The 16,940-nt window shown below is 42.5% G+C and overlaps 1 protein-coding gene across 9 annotated transcripts in view; it reads right to left on the bottom strand.

Annotated features, from left to right (window-relative positions):
• The window catches only part of fbrsl1 (fibrosin-like 1), a 348,347-nt gene extending 332,000 nt beyond the window's left edge, over window positions 1-16,347 (bottom strand). For 5 of the 9 annotated variants that reach the window (XM_044112688.1, XM_044112686.1, XM_044112691.1 and 2 more), the window contains exon 1: window positions 14,976-16,346. In XM_044112688.1, the coding sequence (XP_043968623.1) occupies window positions 14,976-15,299 (324 nt within the window). In that variant the 5' untranslated portion in view covers window positions 15,300-16,346. Of the gene's footprint in view, window positions 1-14,975 lie in introns of all 9 variants that reach the window. The other 4 variants (XM_044112685.1, XM_044112683.1, XM_044112692.1 and 1 more) reach the window with 2 other exon arrangements.
• Between the last annotated feature and the right edge of the window lie 593 nt (window positions 16,348-16,940).

A 16,940-nucleotide genomic window follows, 5' to 3' on the forward strand; every position in this document is an offset into this window, starting at 1 on the left:
TACAACCCAGCTCACCGACTACTAGCTCTTCACCAACTGTACAAAATGTATTATTGATGCACAGTTGCTTTCAGAACCAAATCAGCCATCCCAATCTCTGCACATATCTCCGGCATGCAAACTGCCCAGAATAACACCGAGGGGTTAGTCAGTGAAATATCGGTTTTATTAATATGATACATCATGTTTGCAGGATCAACCGATGCTACGGAGTCATTGCCGAGCAACGTTGACAACATGAGTCACTCCCCACACATGAGCTGATTTCACCCGTGCAACAAGCTGCTCTCGCCAAAGGGAAGTAGCTGCGATAAGGCCACTTAATTTGTTGCTAAGTGCCTTTTTGAACAAATTCCAGACACCAAGTTGTTATGAAGGAGTCTGCGGCTCCATCTTTTTCTCACAGACCGAATGAAGGAGTGGAGGGGCGAGGCTGAAAGACAAGAGACGAAAGTAGATCGGCGTTCTTCCTCAGGCCAATTCTGTTTTTACCTCTACTGTCACCGTGTGCTTGCTCAGGGTCTGGGACTATATAATCTACATCGTATGAAAACAACGTAGATTTGTTTTCTATTCCTCACTACATAAGATTGCTGCAAAATTAGATTTTCAATGTTCTGATCCATTTTTAACTGATTCTAGCATTTCTTTAAGAAGCACGAGATATTAGGCCAGCATTCAAGTTTGGTTCCTTCTAACCTTTCTGCTTCAAGAAGTCAATTATTTCTAAGTGTTGGGGATAAGCGGATGTAAAACTTCATGAATCTTCTAAAGCAAATAATCTAATATACAGTTAAGTATCCTAATTTGATGACTATAAAGGCTACCGTTGACTAAAACAGCAGGTAAATCCTCATTAACTGTCCATTAGAGTTGACTCTGTTACGTGACTCCGTTCAGCACTCTTGTCCTGCTCTCTCTCGCTTTCTCACAGCCTGAACGAACCACGGACATTTCTAAATATTTAGCAGACAATACAGTTTCACAGTTTGGTATGTTTTTGCACTCCTTTTATCGTTATTTCTAACATCTTCGTGATTCTAAATATCTCTAATATCTCTAAGAAAGAAAGAAAGAAAGGAGGTTCTGCACTTCAACAACCTGCTGCTGCTCATTGCAGGTCAGCTGGCTGAACAGGAGATCAGGTTACTCTATGTATTTATACAACAATACAGTTTAACTCCTACATCCTTGCAAACAGCATATACACTTCAGTTCAACTGGAATAAAAAATAAAACAGGAGTTGGTGCTAAAACACAAAACATACTGTGATTGTAAGGTTTCTTAAAAATACCTCATTTATCACATATCGAAAGCTAGTGCCGGAAAACGGGCCACAGCTTTCCTCTGAAATGTTCCGATTTACAGACGAACGTCCTCTGAAAAGAATCCATCAGTCAAAACTACACAGAATCAAAGAACTGCATCGCTGCCGACTTATCGCAAGCAGACACCGCTGACCATCAAAATCAGGGGAAACCTCCCACACAGTGACAAACACGCGGTCCCTTCGCTTCCTGCATGTCAGCAAACGACAAACTCCTCCTCAAACCCTCCACCTGCAAAGCACTGATTCAGACAGCGCGCTTCATTCTGACAGGAAAACCTGAGCATGGCAGCTCAGCCTGGAGTTGTCAGGCAAAACTCACGCAGACGCTGAATGGAACAGAAGTGGCAGTGGGGAAAAACAGAGGAATTCCACGTTGCATAAGCAGTCCCTTATCTAAGCTCTATTATCTTGGCCACAGCTTGTTGCAGGGCTGCCAAAGCCTTCGTACAAACCACAGAAGCAACAATCCTTATTTGGCTTCGCTAGCCACACAGACAATTACCATACCGACAAACAATGAGCTGTAATAAATAGCATCCTAGCATTTCTCTGTGTAACATTTCAGACAGGGTGCTGAGCAACTGTTGTCACCATATTAAGACTATTCCCCTCTGAGCTGGTATTGATAGCGAGTGTTGGTAGCAGAGGCACATGTCGACAACTGTTACCGCTAATTACTTTCACACCAAGAGCGATCTATTAAGAAAACACGCAGAAAGACTCTGTGCAATGTCACGACTGAGTGAGTCATGCCTTTGAAGAAAGAAAAACAACAAAGCGGCCCTCTCTCTCACTACACCAAATGGACCACATGGACCGGAGGATGGCTTTGCAAACTCCATGCTGTTTCGGATTAGATGAGAGCCCTACCACAGTAACCAGATTGCAGAATCATTCATGGGCCTGAAAGACCCTCATTTAAACTGGAGACATGTAGGAAAATAAAAGTTACTCTCTTATCTTTATTGTAGAGTCTAGTGGGTTTGTCAATTTTGGATGCTGTTTCCCAAAATCCAGTAGATTTGTAGCCTTATTCTCAAGTTTAAAAAAAAGAGGTTATAGTTACTTGTGTGCTTAGTGTTTGATAGCTGACAGCATAAGCCACTTTCCTGACATGCCCTTATACATTAGCTGAACCCACTGGGATCATGTTGGAATTTCCCACTGGGGCTTTTACCTACAATTTACCACCCTAGTTAGAGTGAGTTGGAATTAGTAACACACAGCAGGAGTGCACAGACTGCAGTTTCCTATCCGCTCACCGACATTTAAAAAACCCGACCTGTTGATTTCGATTTTAGCCGATACTGATTGCTTTTATTTTTTTCTGAACGTTGCTAACTACAACAGCAAAGTCGCTAAGTTGCAAAAAGTGGGATGACAATGAACTGCAGATGTGCAGACCTGACAATGGCTGATTCTCAGACCTTTGAGGAGGTAAATAAGATTGGCGGATAAGTTTGGCTTCACATCTAAGTATCCAAAAATTAAGAGAATCTGATTTCTCTGTCGGACAGTTTATTAATACACCCCTTACACACAACACACAGTTCACTTTAATGCAAAACAAACCTGAAAGGCAACATTTATATGACAGGGTGCGTGTTGTGCACAGTATTAACGTGAGCTGCAGTGTTAATTCTTTCTAAAGCAGTATATCAACCAGCTGATTTGTTCAGGACATGTTCAAATAAGTAAGGTCTAACCAAGGACTGGGTTTGCAAAGTAGCCTGTGGCCAGAAAACCTTCATACATAACAATAACTGCTTGTTTTTATCATGTGATATTGCTTACTGTGCTGTCCTTAATGAAAAAAACTACAATTGAATAAAATAACAAACATATTTTCTTATGTCAATAGGCTGTTAAACCTATGAAGCTGGAACTTTAGTAGTACAACCCTTATTCTTCAGCTATCTCCAACTAAATAGAAAAAGTTAGATTTTCAGCTGCTTAGAAAAAAAAGTTTTGTTTTTTTTCTTTCCCAGTTCCCTTTTCTTTAAGTATTTGCCTTGGTTTGCAGGAGAGCTGTACTGAAATTGCTAATAAAAAACTTCTCACTATGCGCACACAACTTGGCGAGCGAGACCAGTCAACGGAGCTTTGTGCTGAATGAGTCTCTCAGGCAGGGGAAAAAAAAAGAAAAAGACCTGCACTCACACGCAAACAAAAATGTTGAAAAGAGACTCAAGTGATGTGAAGGCCGAGGCGAGCCGGGCTTTCAGAGCTCTCGCTTTTCTCTCCGTCAGCGAAGGACACGGCTGAAAAGGAAAACAGCCATTACTTAATGAGCCACTTAAAGGCTGCCCTCTCTATTTAGTTTTCATTATTTTCATGGTAAACCCTCCACTCGTCGGCTGCTCCGCGGACTAGCGCTGAATTAAATAACAACTAAAAATCACACGTGTGGAAAATACCTCCGCCGAGTGACAAATATGATTACCGCCGTTTCATTTTCAACTCATTTTCGTCTCCAAACTCTTGTTAACTCTCGTTAACACCGTTTATTAACGTGAGGGGAATCAGCGAGGCGAGGAACTGGAAAGGGCTGGTTGAAAGGTGAAAAACTGGAGGGGGGGGGGGTACCGCAGATAATTACAGAAGAGGGGTGGAGGGGGGAACCATCTGACAGCGCCGTCCTTAATCTATCGCAGACTCAGAGACAACATCTTAATCACGGCGTAATAACATCCTGTCATTCACCGCAATACAAACACACAGGCAGGAAGATGGAAGATGACACAACGACTGGCAGGAAACGGATAGATATAGACGTATATGTGTAATGCCAAAAACAAGCGACCCTGCGTGCTTTGTGTGTGCCACTTAATGTGTGTCAGACGCATTGTCAAGGCTCAGTGTCTCCGCTACTCCTTTTAAGTGTCTGTAAATAAAGAGAGCTCTCTTTTGGAGTATTATTCTTTCAAAGAGCTGCAGCTCAAACTGTAAAGCGATACTTCAAAATCTGGCAGTGCAGGAGGAGTGTCTCAGTAGAGGAAAAGCTGCCAGGATTTCAAGCTCTTTTTTTTTTTTTTTTTTCTTGGCCTTATAAAAATGAAGAACCCCAATTACATCCAATAAATTTAAATGACTAAATCTTTTTTATTTATCTTTTTTTCCTCTATGACTTTTAAGTACATGTTTGATTTGGCACAATAACTGTGTGCTTAGGAAGTCCCATCTTGGCTCATTGAGGAAACAAAAGTAGCACAGAATGTGTGTTTGCTCAAACTTAAACAACTGTGTCATGTTTCAGCACATTTTGTGACCACTATTAAGAAAAAAAATAAGTTTGCCTGTTTGCTGTATTTATTGCCATTGTCTAGGCGCATTTTCTAAGCTGGATGTTCTGTAAACATATTAATACCACCACTATTATGTTTTGTGACATTCCATTCCAAACGTTTAGCAGTGACGTGCGGTCAGGGGAGGCAGGTGAGGCAGTGCCTCACCAGCCATCATGGAAAGAAAGAAAATATATAATCATAAAGTAATTTAAATTGTTATATTCATCCGGTGGTTTGTACTAAAAAATATTTATTTTTCATGTAGCTTCACCAATTTCGATTTTTATTTGTTCAAAATCGCTGAATTTTCTTATTTTCCCATTCAAATGCTTGGAAGCGATGCCGGTGAGGCAGCAGCGAGCTCTGCCTCACCTTGGATTGCGCAACCCCTGGCTCTGCGCTGGCTGCTAAGCGGAGAGAGCATGTTGCTGTCTCAATAAAATGGTTTAAACAAATTTAATATGTGAACTTATTTCCAATAATTTAGCTTATGTATATAATGTACAGTGCTTTTTGTCACCAACTGTGTTTGTGTAACGTGTTTCGTAATGAGCGATTATAAACGGCAGAGAACAGGTTCGAGGTGAGGCAGGCAGTTCTCTTGCCTCATGGCAGGCGCTCAAGATCCCAGGCGTTCGTCTTGTTCACTCCTCAACTGCCGAGTAAGTGACAGCGAGCTAGGCTAAACGATTCGGGAAGCAAGTCAAGTGCAGCGATAGATTATAATAGAGATAGTGATTTTTTTCCTCTCGCTTATCCCGACTTTCGACATGGATGACTACAACACTAAAAAAGTTTTCTCAAGTGGACTTTCAATCGAAGCAGGAGATAATATGTGTGTTTTGTGAGCTACAGTTTGTATGTGTAAGGATGCAGAAGTAAAACATAACCTGTAAACTGCTGTCAATCTATGCATCTATTTGCAAATCTGATTCTGATGACGTCAGTGCCTCACCAGCTATGAACCTCACCGCACGTCACTGACGTTTAGTCTATTTCTTTTAGATTTATAGGACCAACAACATGTTGGTTCTGAAATTAGAGAAAAATCATTTATGGCTTATTAAAGTGTCTTACCAATAAAATCCTGAGATGTGCAACCTGGCTGTCTCCTTTACTTTGGTGGTTCTAACAACAAAAACAAGTGGAAAATCTGCCTCACAAAATGTTCTGATTAAAAAAGGTCGGAGAATTTGTGGCAAGAAGGCAGCCATTTTTGAAAGAAAACCTGCAATAAAATGGTTTAAGTCAAAGCATACGTATTAGAACGGCCCAGTCAAAGTCCAGACCTGAATCCATTTGAGAATCAAAATCAAGATTTTAAAAATTCCATCTCCCTGATGTGCAAAGCTGGCAAAAACAAATGTCAAAAGACTGCACCAAATTGTTGTTATAATTGTTGAATGCCACACTTTTCAGATTTTTTGATTAATTCACCAAGAGCTCTGAAAGCAATGCACCGTTTTCCTTCTATTACACAATTATTCACTGCATTCTGTTGGCTTGTCACTTAAACTCCTAACAGTTTTCACTGAAACCTGTGGTCACAATATTTGATATTTCAAAGCAGTGCTACATGTCAGAGGTGAGGTTTATACATGTGCTCCAAAATAACTTGGAGTGAGCCAAAAAGTTCTCAAAGGATTTTTCTATTACTATTATTTTCATTTTCATCATTTGTGGCTGAGATGAATTTTGACCTTTCAATCAGCTTTAAAAGAAAAAAGACTGTTCTCAGAAAATATGTTTGAAATATGGCAAATAAAAAGCAAACCCAGACAAAAAAAAACAACAAAAAAGAAACATGGACTGAGGCTCCCACATTTTCACAGCGAGGTTTAGCTGTAAGTGATAGTCGTGCTTCCATATCCACATCCTCACACGTTCACAACACACTAGATCCTTTCTTGAGTGGCTATATTTAGGTCACTGGTCGATGGCTTGAACAGAAGCACGGAGGAAGTCCAATGTTGACTGTGGATTTGAGAGAAAGAGAGAGGGAAGGCCTGTGAATGTGACCGTGCATTTATCAACCGTGCTGTTGCCTACAGCGTGTGACAGTTAGAGAGAGAGCTGGGGCCCGGGGACGTCCCACTAGCATTAAGAAAGCTCTCTCTGTGGGATGCGTCAGCCAATGAGCAGCCCCAGCCTCAGGGGGGGGCTGCCTTGTTAATTAAAGCCGGAGTTGTTTGTCAGCGGCGGCATATGATGCACAGCGCTATCACTGTCGGGGGGGGAAGAGTGAGAACGCGAAGCAAGATTGCTGCAACCCCTGCAACAAATCTGCTGCCTCACCATGAAAGGCAAGACATCTCAGTACAGCGAGGCGGGCGGCCGAGGATCGGAGTGGCTGTGACCAGTTTGTCCTCAAGTGGCAATCAGCGAAGAAACGCTATACAGACTGTGGGGGAGAAGGGGAGGGGGAGAAGGTGTGAAATTATTGGATTTTTCAGGCTGTTTTAAAGCGTCTGTAACCCGAACAGCTCGAAACGGCGCCACCTTTAGCTTGAGCGCGGGTATGGCCGAGATGACGTGTAATGTGCCAGCCTCATTTATCAGAACAGGTGGTAATGATTTGTGGAACGCCCCAGACTGAATTCATTTTTTACTTCAACAGGATGCCGACTTTCAGTCCCAATTTGTTTTTGTTTTGTTTTGTTTGTTTGTTTTTTAAACTGTAGTTATGCGAAGCTGCGTACTCCTTCTAGGCTTCCAGCGCATTTGGAAAAGGAACATTACACATCATCCACCATGCTTAGCAGGCTTTATGTGTTTTTCCACATTATCATCAGTTTTCCACACCATGAGCCAAGTGACCAACTACAACTAACAACTAACATCTTGTCCTTGCTAGGTAGCTAATCATGAGTGACACTCATTTACATTTGCGCAAGTTGTTTCCTTAATATAGCACATTTAAATGCTACATAAATAATAAGCACTTCAAAAAACACCAAATAATAACTCAAACATAAAAAACTAATTGCAAGCACAATAAGAGAAATAGAAGCCCAAAGAAAAAAAATTACTGACGGTTATTGAAGCCGGACCAAATATCCAATTCTAGTTGTTATCAAAATATCAATAACTGCAGTTGCCTAAGTTTCACTTTTTTTCTCTCTCCACTGACTAAAAAAAAGAAGAACTGTGAGATTACACCACCGCAGTGAAAGCTGTATTTTGACACTTTTTACACACCGTCACCCGGGGCATCAATAAACGTTTCTCCCCACTATGTCTTTCATCTAAAAAGGTAATGTTCTTACTTGAACTGTCATCTGCTGAGTGCAAGCTGAACTGTGATGATAGATAATAGCTAACAAGTGGTGTTATCTGCGTGCTAACAACAGTGTCAGTATTTCAGGTGGAAATCTGCTCCCTGGAGGACTTCAAAGCACCTAATTAAATCTGAGAAAACACACCCGTAAAGAGGTTCGCTGCCGCCGCGGATTCATGCGGTAACATATGGACTGAAGACAGTGGAACAGAAACTCCCAGTTTCTCAAACAGCTACTTCCAAGCTCCCCCTCGGGCAAAGGACTTAATTTGTCCATTGTGCACAGAATGGCTGCCAAGAGCAGATGACGATTAGTGTGCAAAACTGTAGGCAAACACAGACGTGAGGTAGAAAAGTCTTTATCTACAGAGCCTAAATACAGTCATGAACTATGAGCTTGTTTACTGCAAGAACACCTCGCCCTGTCCCTAATGTCGCCACAGTGTCCGACTTAAATCCCCATTTAAGTGATTTTGTAAAATCATGCTGTGGAATAACAATGATAATAATTATTATTATGATGATTAAAAAAAGAACCTCAAACAAATCTGTAAATTCACGTTGAGGCAGATGAACAGAAGGATTGCAGGATTAGAGAGGGAGGGGAGATTTACAACTTCAGAGTCACACACGCACCAAATGGAGCAAATAAAACATCTTATTAATACTGTGACAGACGGATAATTGTGTCATTTCCATTATCCGCTCGCTTGTTTGATACCCACTAGGAGGCTGTAAGCTGCAGCTGGTAATTATTTTACAGCACTGCTGTAAGGTGACAAACTATCCAGGAAGTGTCCAGGAAATTGCACTTCCAGAAACTGGAATAACTCCCAAATGTGGATCATTCTAATTCATGGTCCAAATTGTTCCCTTTAGGCTATTTTGCAGTGGGTTGGGGGGGAGAAGGAGGTTGTTCACCGAGCAATTTCAGTACACAGACAGTAAAATTTTCTCTCATCTCAACATTTTTTAAAGGAGGCACATAAACCTTGCCGAGGATCAGTAGCTGTGCATTTCTCTACTCCTGAAACCAACAGAAGCAGAATACCTCCACGTGAACCATCGCTAACATTTTTTTTAATTTATTTATTTTTTTCTGAACGGTGCAAGAAAGTGTGACAAACTACCACGGCTGTACATGTACAGTCAATTTGCACAGGTAAGTAAGCGGCTTTCCTATGTGAAGCCGGGGAATTCAAAGCAAATAAACACGACGTAATCAAATGCAGCTGTGGCTATAAATTGCTCCGGGCTGCAATGAAATGGGTTATGGGGGAGCAGGCGAGACCACTGTACTGCCTGAGTCCCATCAGCGCAGAGATGAAATACCAACAACAAGGAGGAACAGAGGACTTTTAGAGCCAAAGTGCTTTAGAGAAAAACCCATAATCTGCAGATAAACACACATAGTTGAGAAAAGGTTACTCTGAAAACTTGCACAGACTTTAAAGATACACAGACACTGAGAGATTTGTTTTACTCTAAGGAAAGATGTAAAGTCCAACTTTAAAGTTCAATACTACTAAGAGGATGAATGTGGAAAAGCATATCAAGTCCTAGTCCTCTTAAGTAGTCCCATGAGTCCCATGAGGTTGAGTGTGTGTGGAGGGGGTGTCATGATGTGGGCCTGTTTCTCTTCCAAATGCCCTGAAAACCTTCTTGGACTCTATAGGTGGTAAACTCTTAAGCAGTCCCTTAAGGCGACTCAGAGAAAAGACTATATTCACACAGCAGGCAGATGTGATCCAAATTGGACTTTTTATTTTCCTATGTGCGCCCTATATCCGACTTTTCCATGGCAGTTTGAATGGCACAATTACGATCTTTTCATCCCTCCTCCCCAAAAAGAAAACAGATTTGAACCACTTCCAGATGTGTATCTTATAGTTTTCAAAGCGCCTGCAGTCTGAACTGTCGTGTCGCATTTAATCCGACATTTACACAATTGACATGAGACGTGTCAAAGAAGCCAGACCAGATGTAAACAAGTGCTGAAAATTATAATTATTAAATTATGAAGGAAGTCTACGCCACTGACGCACATCACATCACAATCACCACTCTCGGCTCTGACTACACATCCAGACAGACTTCTCTACAGACGGTGCAGTCAATGTCCCTCAAAAGGCCATCACTGTTAGTTGTTCTTTTCTGTTAGCTTCCATAACTAACAAGTTAGGATCTTGTGACAATCTTTTCGGCTCCCATTGCTGAATAAACAATGGGATCCATAGTCAGAGGGATTCAATGCTATTTCCGTAAACATATTCCATAAAAACTGCGCTGCCAGGTGACGTCACTGTTCTTCTGCGCGTTTGGGTCGCCTTGGGGTTGTAAATTGTACAAACATAAGTCTGATTGCGGTCGCACTCAATTAGAATTATAACCACGCAATAACAAAAAAAGAAAGAAAGAAATGGATACATATAGGAATATCTGTACATAAAGAAGAAACATGCACGGGCATCAAGGTCCACCTTCTCGCTACTCACTTCTGCTGTTCGTAGAGGTTGTGTAACACATGCTTGGTTCCCAAAACAGAAGGAAACCAGCATCGGTTCTCAACGAAATGCCGATGTTCGGAGGCACGTGAACCGAACCGGGACTGGAACATGTGTTTTGTGGAATCATGTTGTGAGTGATCTAGAGAGAATGGTCACGCCAAAGAAAAATGCTCAAAGATTTCTCTCTCTGCATGCTCCAACCTTGCAAAAATGCTTAAGAATACTAAACCGTCCTTCTAGTGAGAGAGGGTAGTACAAAGACCTGAGAGGTGAATATATTTTTAGGCTCCTGGCACATCTTTGACCACATATGAATCATCATTGGAAAAAAAAAAACTAATAACAGAATAGTGAGATTTAGGAATGGGGATTTATGGTACCGATTATTATTACTCGTGATAAATTTCATGTGATGAGAGAAATTTTTATTCATCATTGTCACCATAAATTCAAATTAATGTTTAACCCCCAGCCAAAACTGTCAAGATTGATAGCTTAACTATTTCCTCCACTGTTTGTCCAATGGTAGTATTGATAAATATAAATAATTAAAAAAATATGACTGAATGACTGAATTAGTCATACAAATCCCACTTCCCTGTATGCCTATATTTGTAAAAAGTAGTATTTGCGCTTGTGTGGTGTGACTTCTATGCCATACACTTGCCTAAAAAAAGAAGTAATAAATAGCTCTTAACGTCAGCAGTACCACAAAATATCATGATAAAACTCCAAGTTCACATCACCTGCTGCAATTTCCAGAAAAAGTACAAAAGTATTGGTCTAAAGTTTAAAGATGGAGGTTCCCTGACTTTTACACGTAGAAATAAACACTCCAGGGCTGGCAATCAGTCACCAGGTGACTGACCATCGAGGTAAATACAAAACTGAACGAAAAGAAAAGCCATTGCACTTTAACTCCATAAATACAACTCAATGATATTTGAGAGATTAAGAGCAGCACACAGCAGCTCAACGGTGGCCATGCTGGCTTACTGGAGCGTGATGCAATAGGTCAAAGCTATTCCCCGGCTGCCGTGTCCTCCTCATAATTGATGGGTAATTAGCGCAGGTAGTGTAGGTCATGAGTTGCACTCGAGCATGCAGCGAGCAGGTGAAAGCATGAGTCACGGCCGATGATGCGGTGCCTCCGGAGGACGCAGACTTTTTTTCCGGTTTTATTTTTTTAAAGGGCGTTTTCACTCACGCTATACGGCGCAAACAAACGCGGCGTTTGTCGCGTTCGGCAAACGGGAGATGAAAGCCGGCACAAAGTGAACGCGCTCGCTTCGTCTCCCCCTCACACGCACGCGAATCAAAGGGCGCTAAAAAGCTTATTTTAATTTCACCGGATCCAGCAGCAACCTTTAATAAGCGCACTCCATTTGCATGCAAATCAGACCAATTACCAGCAAGTAGCTGGGATGCAAGTATCATTTCACATAGAGCCATATCATGCCTCATTTGCTTAGCCTTGAAACATAAGCTTCTATGTACAGCAGAGCGCACTGTTACTCTCTGTGTTCACTCAACACTGATTTAGCACTTGACTAAGAAAACTATTATTGCTGGTAAATGTGTAAAACAGAAACGGGATAATTATCTGGCTTCACATCCCCCAGCGCCAGCCAGTGCTGTATCTCCTTTCAATTGAAGATAAAGCCCTCAGAAGAAACCTATTCAGAGACACAATCTCTGCTGCAGCGAGGTACACGGCTGGCGTGAAACTCGGGGAAACTAAAATGACAACTGCATGAGAGCCGACGTAAGAAGATTACCAACAGAGCATGAATTTCACCCGCGTCCTAGCAGACAGGGCCAGTCAAAGGCACTTCGCTGCGTCTGACTTTAAAGTCTCTCTCTCAGCCAGAAGTGGCGTCCATAAAACTCAAAAGGGTAGAAATACTCGACACAACACGGCGTGAAGGCGTACCTATTGAAACAAAGTTATTTGGGGGGAAAACAAATGCTTTAGTTTGTCTATCATTGTGGACATCAAACGATGCATCGATGTAAATCATCAAAACAATCAGGACTTCCTATCATTTATATAGGGCGTACCAACAAAGGCTTTACTGGTGAATGCCGATTTATACTCTACTTGGAGCTCTGATTTTCTTTAATGGCTACGTGTAAACTTTTTTGTTTAAACTCAAATTTAACAAATATGGGCTATAAAAGTTATTCAGATGCCATTAAAAGGCTAAATTAAATCCAATTTTGTTTTGCCGATCACCGGTCGGAACAAATCAGTGACAAGTTGTCTGATTTTAGTCACTGGCCAGTCAATTGGTGCACCACTACATATCTTCAACATCCCAACACTAACTTTTTCCCATTACATCTATTTGCATCAGGAACTGGGAAACAGTTGCATTATTGTCATGAGTATGAGAGAGCAGTCACTGTGGAATATTGTTAATATTGTGAAAGAAAGACTGACTGATGACAGAATTCACATTTTAAATGGTTTTGAGCACTGGATAATGGTTTATTTTGGTTAGAACTACAAAAACACTGCTTTCTGTGTATGAATCCTTACCTTAACTTTGAGATTTTCAAAAGGCTTCCAATACGTATAAATCAAAAATGTTCCATGAAAGACTTTTACTGAAAATTCAATAGGATAAACAGAACAGTGGTGCAGCATTTTTTTAAGCCTTCCTGTTATTTGCTAAAGTGCTGCTCTCTCTCTCTGACTTGCAGCCGAATTAAACCAGAAACATGTCAAACATGACGGTCTCTTTGTAAAGAGCTTCAAAGACTTATTTGGCTTTGTTTTAATGCTAAAAATATTTACCTTTGACCAGGCCCACGGCGAATGGGCAGGCATTGGCGGCCATTGCCCGCCCACAGTCATCTGTGCCCCCCCTGGACTGGAAGCTGTTTGTTGTTTTTACCTTAAAGTGGCCAACTCTCTGTTATTCCTATATCGATTTGATACAGTAAAGGCTTCCGCAATTCCCACATCTGTGGCTTCTGTCACTTTGTCAGCAGTTAAAAGTGTGTAATCCGTTGTTAACACATTGTAATCTGCTTTTCCGAGCCACCTTTAAACGCAACATGAGCGCTAAGATGTTATCGCCCACACGCCCCCCGCTATCGCAAAGTGCAGGATTTTTCCTGTGCGGCATCGAAGGACACCTGCTGCTGCTGCTATGCAGAGCTGCTCAGGTGTGTGTTAGAATAATGACAGCAAACCAACAAAACACAAAGAACTTTGGACAGTTTTTTCCCCAAACTAACCGACTGAGTTGAGTAAAGCTGCTAGATAAAGGTAATGTTAGCTAAAAGATGACTAGCTAACACCAATACAGCACCTCAAGCTTGTTAACAAGTAGCCTACTGATGTTGTTTATGTTCAAAAGTGAGTAGTACTTGTTACATTGAGTAACTTTTTTGGGGAAAAAAAGGTACTTATATGAATAGTTTTACTGAACTGTACCTTTTTCTTTTACTTGAGTAATATTGTTATTGCTACGTGGATTCATTTTGCCCCCCCAAAAATAAACCAATGCCTTGACTTAGTATCAACTTCCACATAAATGGTAGCTACAACCTGGTGACATAATCGCTAACCAGAATGAGTTTCCAACTTGCCAGTCCCCAGTCTGGGGTGTTCAGGGGGGGGAAAAAAGGTATTTTCTGGTCACTAACAGATGTCTTGGTACATTCTGACTCAAAAAGCTATGTAACCACTGCTGACCCATTGCTGCTGAACTTTACTGATGGGAGGTAGGAAACGGATGATGCAGCTTCAACTGAGTGAAGCGTGAGCGTGGACAACCAGTTGAGCAAATCTGACTAAGCTGCATGTAGGAAGCAGGAGTGCTCATGACCATCACTAAATGGGATTGCTGTCCTTAAACATGCCAAGAAGCAAAAGAATATGGCAGTATAAAAAAACAAACAGATGAATAAACAGTGAAAGGTGTCAGGAGGAGAAACCTCCTTTTCTGACACCCAGCATACCAGAGAGTAATGATAGGAACAGACTTATCAGCACATGGTGTATCAGGCTGTAACAGATGAACCCCGCAGCAGGCAGTTTATCAAAGGGCACAATGTCAAGAGCACACTGATAGCTGGTAGTGAATGAGAATGTGAAGCAACACATCAGCCACAGACAAAAGTGACAGGACAACATGTTTGTTTTTTCTTCCCCTCAATATAACAGATGCTGTCAATAATTAACAGAGCACACACAAAACTTCTAAGATTCAGTGAACCAGACAGATGCTGTAGCTGCAAAACATTTTTTTCCCCTTTACTTTTTATGTCAGCACAGACCTGGAAGCCCCCCAAACAAACAGATATGGACCCACACAGCTGTCAGCAGCCCTGAGGAATCATCATCAAACCATTAGATGATCCAGCCTATCAGCTGACACGAAGAGTCAAGGTTCTACCCGGCCTCATTTGAAAGAAATAAATGACAAATTAGACCAGACTTCAACCTCAATGACCCCCCTCCCCCCTGCACTTTTCGATAAGCATCACTGATGATGACCAGAAACACACAAACACACACACACACACACACACAAAGGGAACTGATACAGCTCCTCCTTACCTCCAGTCGTTCCAGGCTGATGAAGCTGGCAATAGCAAATCCATCAATGATATCTTCCTCCTGCGAGCTGGACTCCCGTCTCTTCCTCCGAGGGGGGCGCGGGGCTCTGGCGGCGGCTGCGGGGTGAGGCGTCTTTTTAGCGGCCGGGGAGGCGGCGTCTCTCCCGGGACTCTGTCCCTCCCTGTCAGAGCAGGAGGAGTTGGGCTCGGGGCTGCGGGCGTCTTTGCTCCCCGGCTCCCGCAACCTCCGCACCCTCTCCCGCTTGGTCCGGCATCTCCGACCCTGCTTCAGTTTCCCATCCATGTTATTGGAAAGAGCTTGCATGCAGTGTCAAAATAACGGGGGGAAAAAAGGAAAAAAAAAAAAAAAAAAAGAAGAAGAAGAGAAAAAAAAACTCCACAGGACGTGCACGCCCACAGACTCGCGGAACCGTATAATAACAAATAACACACACTGGACTGAGAATTAGAGGCTGCGCTATAATGTGCGGATAGCGCCGCGCGCGTGCGTGCGCGAGTACGCGTGCGCGAGCATGTGCGCGTGCGCTCGAGTGTGTATATCTGTGTGTGTGTGTGTGTGTGCGTGTTTGTTCGCGAAGGCGTCTGTGTCGCTCTAGTGTGGATGGGAAGGCAAATAACGCCTGAAAACACTCAGTGACCTTGAGTACAAACCTCCCCGATTTCCACTACGGCGAGGCAAATGTTCAAATATCCCGCACAGTCGGCGAGGGAGCGGGCGAAGCGGCGCGGATCCGCACGCTTTTTCCGTCACGAATCCGCACAGTGTCGACGCGGCGTCCGTAAAAGCAGGTGCAAAACGGGCAAACTGTGGAAAAATCCGCGCATTACAGCCGCCTCGCAACTTTTGTTGCACGGGAACCATAGCCAGCGATGTTCGAGCCTGACCACGCAGCGTACCGCAGACAGCGTAGAGGAATCATGTCGCTGGCCGTTGTTCTTTTCCACCACCCCAACCCATGATCCAGGGCTGTCAGATACAGAGAGGGAGCTCGCGGGATACTATCCGTCCGAAACAACACGTACGAGTGTGGCGAATAATCCCCGCACGCGACGCGTTGAGTTTTTAAGTGATATTCCTCCTCCTCGCTTCAGGGGGTAAAGAATCCCAAGTCTGAGAGAGCTCTACTTCTGCGCAATATTTCCACCAAGGAAGGGGGGAAAAAAAATGACCCGAGCCGTCCGAATAAACCAACCATCCAGAGTGAAATCAAACTCCACAAGGCGATGAAGCGGTCTCTTCCAGCTTAGATAATGTTGAGTTTCCCCTATAAATCCACTCCAGTCCGTCCCCCTGGCTGCTCAGTTGGCTCACTGGCTCATGGTATTTTCAATTCGCATAACAAGGCTTTGATATGTGTCCTTAAAGCGACAGGAGTGATTAAAATCTCCTCTCCCTCCCTTCTCGTTCCCTTCATCCGAAATTAAGAGACGCACTCGAGCTTCAGAAAACCCACATAACTGACGTATTTCCGCCACCCCTGGCCTACAATTTACCAAAGGAAGGAAGTTCGTGTAAAAAAAAAAAAAAAAAAAAAAGAAAGGGGGGAAAATCGTTCTTTGACACGGTTTGGATGTATTTTGTATGTCTGTGTGCCAAAGCTGATGCTACATCCAGGGGCGCTTCTAGAAATACACAAAATGGGGTGGTCACCTGCTTGGAATCTTGGGGAGGCTCATCAGCTTTTACTGGGATAGTTGCGATATCTGGGGAATGACTGGCAATAAAACCTGACTTTATGTGAAGGACTAAAAAATATGACATGAATACATAAATAAATCCCCCAGCTAGATGTTATTTCCTTTCTTAATTTGTATCACAAACTAGGGCTGTTAACATCAGCAAGTTAGTCCATGGATGCATGTGTTTAATCTGAAAAGTTTAAAGCATTAATATTACATAATTCAGATCGATTTAACCCAAAACTTTCTCTCCTTCAGAGGGTTA

Source organism: Gambusia affinis, linkage group LG03 (assembly GCF_019740435.1).
Source record: "Gambusia affinis linkage group LG03, SWU_Gaff_1.0, whole genome shotgun sequence".
NCBI classification, from domain to species: domain Eukaryota; kingdom Metazoa; phylum Chordata; class Actinopteri; order Cyprinodontiformes; family Poeciliidae; genus Gambusia; species Gambusia affinis.